This window comes from Cibotium barometz, chromosome 21, assembly GCF_041138505.1.
Source record: "Cibotium barometz isolate CiBa-2024 chromosome 21, ASM4113850v1, whole genome shotgun sequence".
NCBI classification, from domain to species: domain Eukaryota; kingdom Viridiplantae; phylum Streptophyta; class Polypodiopsida; order Cyatheales; family Cibotiaceae; genus Cibotium; species Cibotium barometz.
The window spans coordinates 23932282-23938658 of NC_141066.1; the positions used below are offsets into that span (position 1 = coordinate 23932282).

General features: G+C 39.7%; 1 protein-coding gene across 1 annotated transcript; it reads right to left on the reverse strand.

The window, feature by feature from the left end:
• Window positions 1-857: 857 nt before the first annotated feature.
• Window positions 858-3561, reverse strand: LOC147626980 (profilin-like). The gene is made up of 3 exons (XM_086815550.1): window positions 3308-3561; window positions 1888-2025; window positions 858-1696 (listed from the first exon to the last, which is right to left on the reverse strand). Exons 1-3 carry the CDS (start codon window positions 3431-3433, stop codon window positions 1562-1564), a joined length of 399 nt encoding a protein of 132 aa, XP_086671676.1. The 5' UTR covers window positions 3434-3561; the 3' UTR covers window positions 858-1561.
• Window positions 3562-6377: the final 2816 nt, after the last annotated feature.

Sequence of the window (6377 nt, forward strand, 5' to 3'; positions counted from 1 at the left end):
ACTATCTAGAATACCTCTCCACATGCAACTCCTAACACCTTATAACTTGCATGCGAACAATGTGCCATCCATCATGTTTTCATAGATTGCCCGAGGCAAGCTATTCATTGCAATCAGCCTCACAGTACTCGACACCCAATATCTTAAGCATGTAGAATGGATAGTTGTCCATGGTCCTACCAAATGTGCTTACCCACTTGCAAAAGCCAAAATGCGAGCAAAAGATAAAAAGCCTGCAATCCATCAACATGCCTTCTAGCCCTCTAGAAAATCCACTATTCCTTCAACTCCAACTTCATCATCAAAGAAACATGCTTCCATGTCCAACTGAATAACCTCACATCCATAGCCATTTCTAAACATGTCCGACGTCCGACCAATCCTATCAACACCAGCAACAAAGATTCAACAAAGGTCGAATCTTACTCTGGCAAGAATGGTTAACCCCATGCAACCCTTGACATACATAAACCCTCTTCCGAAGGACACAACCTCTTTAACAACTGCCACTGCCAAATAAAACCTACCCTCTATCTTGACAATTCCCCATGCTGCCACTGCCAAACAAAACCTACCCTCTATCTTGACAATTCCCCATGATGAAGCCTCTAGTCCGAGAAAGTTTCTTCGACCAATCTCACCAAAGGATAAGGTTTATACAACGAAAATGCCAACCCCTCGTAGAAAAATTTCCAAGGCATCAACGACAATGCAAATTTCTACTGCAAATGGGCTATCATTAGCCTCCCTCAGGATTTTCTCTCCGTCTTCTAGTAAGGATGTAATTTGATTCAACATCAAATACATGTTTTTAGTGCAAAAGTGTCCAAACTTCACGACTAGAGAACTCTCATCAGTTTTGGTAACGATCTTTACATGTAATTTTATAAAAGGTTTTGCCTTCTGATCAAAATTACATTTTTTTAAAACCCAAGAGTGTTTTCCAGCTCCGTAGAGCAAACCAATTTGGCCAAATATCAACTTCAAAGACTTATTCTCCCAGTGGCTATTGTGAATTGGAGCTTTCCTTGTGGATAGGCCTTACCCAAAAAGAAAAAGAGGAGCAAAGGCATGAGAATGATAAAGATCATAGAGGGAAAAAGGAAAAATAAGGAAAAACAGAGACATGAGCAAAAACAGTGCCAAAATTATCAAGCTCCCATACTTTAACTCGCAATGTGTAAACATGAGTTTAAGCCCTCCACTACCAGCCCTCCTCCACTGACATGATTGATAGCCCCAGCCCTACTTCCCCTCTAATTGGGGAAAAAAACAAAAAAAAAGAGAGATACCGCACTCCTTCGCTGTGCATGGCAACTGCATAGGATAGACAGGCCAACAAATCCTAATAGATAAGTATTTTCAACTGCAAGCAACAATCACAAGATCCAAGACAGTTGATATAATCACCAGCTGCTGATGCTGATATAAGCCACCTGCCAAGGATGTCCTTCTGCCAAAACCAAGACTCAAACAACACAAATCTCACTTCCCTCAAATACCATTAACGCAAGACCAAGAGCCTCACACACACAACCGTCCACACAGCAATCCTAGGTGACTAGTAGCCCTGATCGACGAGATAATCTCCAAGCTTCTCGACAATGGTATTGCATTCACCGGGAGTGACAGGTTCATCGTAGATTCCTACCACCAGAGCCAGGTTGGTCTTCTTGATTGTTACCCCACCTGCACCCTGCAACACAAAATAGTGCAATCTCTAGATAACAGCCCACCGTAGAAGATGCATAGACTTTCTAGCGAAGGCACAGCTCTAGCTTTACAGTTTACAAGGCTTACTACACTTAATCCGGATTCCGGAGGCCAGAGGTCCTTGAAAAAGCAATGGCTGTTATTTTATCAAGAAAGAGCTGGGTAAAGGGGTACCTTCTTCCCACGAATCACAACTCCTTGCTCACCCTGGATCACCAAGTACTTGGTTCCTCCTAAAAACAGGCCCCGTTGAGCCAGCGTGCTAGGATCCGTGAACGCATTCACAATATCTGTGATCTCCTGAGGTTTGATCTGCGCAATGCACACACAGTGCACACACACAGATAAGATCAAATCTGCCCGTTCAATAGATAGACATGTCAATCAATATCTCCGCTCCCCCCCAAAACCCCCCAAAAAAGAAAGGCTTTTGTGAGGCAGTGCAGCCAACATTGATTGCATCAACGTTTGCTTAAACTTGATTAGCAGCTGTACCAAATCTTCCCTTGGGGGAAATCCATTCCAAAAAGTATGGTTACTCATCTACTTTGCAATTCTAATTGGTTAGAGTTTGCTTTGCTTAGGTTAGTGAACCATTTGGAAGAGCATTTGCTAGGTTTTGCTTTGTTTTGGTGAAAGACGGAGATTAGTTTTCATCTTTTTCTTCCCTCTTAGAACACCATCTAAGAGAGCATTTGTTAGGGTCTGCTTCATCTTGGTTAGCAAGTGAGGGTTGGAAATAAGCTTGCATAATTTTCTTTCCTCTTAATAAAGCCAACCGGAAGAAAGGTTTGCCTGAAGCCTCACTGACATGTAGCTAGCTTAGCTAGGGTTTGAGACTTGATGCTGACCAGCTTTCAAGGATGAAGGCACAAAATACATAAGATCGAACAAACCCTAGGTGGGTAAGGAGGCACAAAACCCAAGAAAAACAGTCTCACCAAACTGACTGTCAAAGATCAAAGCATCAAGCAACCCTCAAGAACTAACTAAAGGTACACAAAACTGATAAAGTCTAACAAGAACTAACCCTATCAGCTACACAATTACGTCCGGCAATGTTAAAAGCCCTAATTGCCCTTTTCAAGAAGATACACAAATAGATGCATTTTAACCAACGGAACATAACATCAACTACCATAAGGCTCATAAACGTTACTGGCTTTTCAGAAAAAAAAAAGCACAGAACTGATCTAGCTGAACATGATGAGACCTAACCCTTCAAAACCCTAACTGGCTTTTCCTGAAGTTTATAACCTTTGACGGAAAATGATGAGAACTGCTGTCCGGCTACATCGACATTCAACTAGATTTTCAAGCAGATACACAAAGCTTCTTGAAATCCCTAATATGAACTGACTAGATCAAGAGATCTCTGAATCCCTAGCTGCACCACGCTGGAGAAGCGAGATGGGAAACTAGGCGTAAATTAAAAATCCCTTAAGAAGAGCTGCATCGAGCGAGATGAAGCATCAACATGTAGATCATAAACCCTAACTACACAGAAGAACCGTATCGAGCAAAGTTGGAGCACTAACTGTCGATCTGAGCCTGATACATCGAGCAAACAGACGAAAAGAGCCCGGAATCGTACCTCAGGAAACTTCTCGCTGAAAGCCCAGATGGAACCTTCGACTCCGATGATGGCCGCAGATGTAAGCGAATGGCCGGAGGGCAGAGCGTACAGAAGGTGATCATCGACATACGCTTGCCAAGTCATGGCTGCTGGGCACAACAGAATCGGCAATGTAGGCTTGGACACACAGAAGAGGGTAAGAAGACGACTGTGAGCGACTATGGCGGATCACAAGGTTCAATATTTGACACTGCTCTTAAATAATACGGCGCTGGTGTATAGAATAATTATCTTTACATAGTTCTTAGAAATCAATTACCCCAAGGTCCAAGGTACCTATCCTTATTTCAAGCCTACATATTATCGATGCAAGGCTACCCAGATGAGGAAATTCTCTTTTCACAAAGTCTTCATCTCAATAGTTACTGAAGGTCCCACTAAGGCCCAAATGTATGCATGTTGTGTGTGTGTGTGTGTATGCATGCGCTTTACTGGGATCCATAGCTAGCATAGCTCATCATACAAATATGGAGATGTGTTAAATGCACGCATGCAATTAGCATAGCTCATCATACAAATATGGAGATGTGTTAAATGCTAATATGAAGATGCATAGTTAAAATCATACCCAATCTTTGTGAACTAACCATAGAAATTATAAGGCCCAAATGTATGCATGTGTGTGTTTATTAGAATCCATAACTAGCATAGCTCGTCATACAAATATGGAGATGTGTTAAATGTGTGCATGCGCTTATTGGAATAATCCACAATTAGCATAGCTCATCATCCAAATATGGAGATGCGTTAAAAGATACACTATTAAAATTATACCCAATCTTTGTGAACTAACCATATAAATTATAATTTGGAGTATAGAAGTAAGATACACAAGTTCAACTAAAAAAGTTTATACAATTTGGTTTAAAAAGTAAAAACCAATAGCTTGGATATTTGAAGACTCTAGGGAGTGTGAGAGGCTTGAACCCTAGTATAAATGTTTGTCGTAGTTCAACTTCAAAAGTTAAAGGGGGTAAATGTTGTACTTGTTGCCATCAATAAGAAAAAAATCAGTTAGAGCTAGTATTAATCTTGTGGTGGGAAGACATGTGTCACCACCACTCCCCCACTTGTTATCATGATCACAACTTTATAAAGTGACTATTAGCAAGTCCTACTAGTCATTCATGGTTCTCAAAGTAAGAGCCCTGAGAATAAGTAGGCCAAGGCTAAAATGAGTAGCGAAAGAAGTATTGACCCCTTATATGGAGTACTGACTCACTTATTCTCTATTAGGTCCATATGATGTATATTCTAGGTAGTGCAATGTAGTATATTACATGTACTTTAGCAAAGAAAAGTTCTCAGTAAGAAGGGTGTGATAAAAACCATGTTCAAAATGGGAGTCATAGTGACATTATAAATGGGTTAGGATAGGAGCAAAAGGAATATGTTAACTAATTTAGACCTATGGCAACACTTGATGGATTTTCTTTTCCAAAGTGGGTAGGGTTAGGGATTCAAGATAGTTTATAATGTCATCTATAGTGGAACTGAGATGTGTAATATAGAAAGATGGATATCCAAGTATAAACAAGAGAAGCATGATTATGTTCAAAAGGGTTTACATGTAAAAAACAACCATTAGGAAAGATAAGAAAACCCTTTTTTACACTTGTAAGTAAAAATATACCCTCGTTGTTGTGTGGAAATAACTATATAAATGGAACTGTTGTGTGGGATTACATGTAAATGGAATTGTTGTGTGGAAATAACTATAAAAATGGAACTGTTGTGTGGAAATAACTGTATAAAAATGGAACTGTTGTGTGGAAATAACTATATAAAAATATACCCTCGTTGTTGTGTGGAAATAACTATATAAATGGAACTGTTGTGTGGCACTAATATATATACCCTCATTGTTGTGTGGGATTCAAGATAGTTTATATTGTCATCTATAATGGAACTGAGGTGTGTAATATAGAAAGATGGATATCCAAGTACAAACAGGAGAAGCATGATTATGTTCAAAAGGGTTTACATGTAAAAAACAACCATTAAGAAAGATAAGAAAACCCTTTTTGCATTTTTAAGTAAAAATATACCCTCATTATTGTGTGGAAAAGGGTTTACATGTAAAAAAGGGTTGGAGACTTTACTATTGGTGACCTTGGGTCTCCCTTTCCCTCTACTTTTAGCCTCCCTCAATGCAATGGGGAAAGTTACTAGTTCTCGAATCTAAACAACTATAGCACATTAGCTAGCCCTCCTCATGTTGAAAAGTCCTTGTCACCCAAATTGGGGGTGTTGCTATGGAGGTCCCTTCTGATTTTACTACAACTGATGTGTCTAGTGAGTAATCCAGTTGTGGATATTATGTGATACCATAGGACCTTCCCTTTGTGGTGGCCTTTTCTGATTTTGATGAAATGACGCCTCACTATTGGTAGTGCGCCTAGTGTATCTAACTGTGTTGTAATTATTGGTGGTAAAGCCTAGGACCCTCTCTTCGTCTTCTACTAGTGACAATCCTAGTGGCCTTCTTTGGCCAAGTTTTCTAGTCATGATGTTGTCTAGTGCTTCTAGTGATCTTTCTTCTTGGGGCGGTCACTCTTCAAGAGATGTCCATATCACATGCATTTAAGCCCCTATATATGTACCTCCTTTTTACAATTTTTTTTTTAGGACCCCCTACTGTATACAAACTCCTTTTTATAAAAGGTTCTACTGTATGTATACATGTATCCCTCAATATTTTTTGCATCCCCTATGTATAAATACTATAAAGGAAACTTATAAATATACCCCTTGTATACACTGTATATGGCATGATTTAAAACTATCTCATCGGTTAACTCACATGATATCATACATTTTTGAAGAGTGAGCGCCCCGGGTCTTTCTTCTTGTGGCCTTTGTTCTAATGATGACCTTGCTTGGTCTTTTGGTCCGATTAGTAATTTATTTGGATTCTTTGCTTAGTGTTAGTTTCCTTCCCCCCTTGTATATTCATGGTTACCTTCCCTCCTTGTATATTCATGGTTACCTTCCCCCCTTGTATATTCATGGACTTTAATAGATCCCA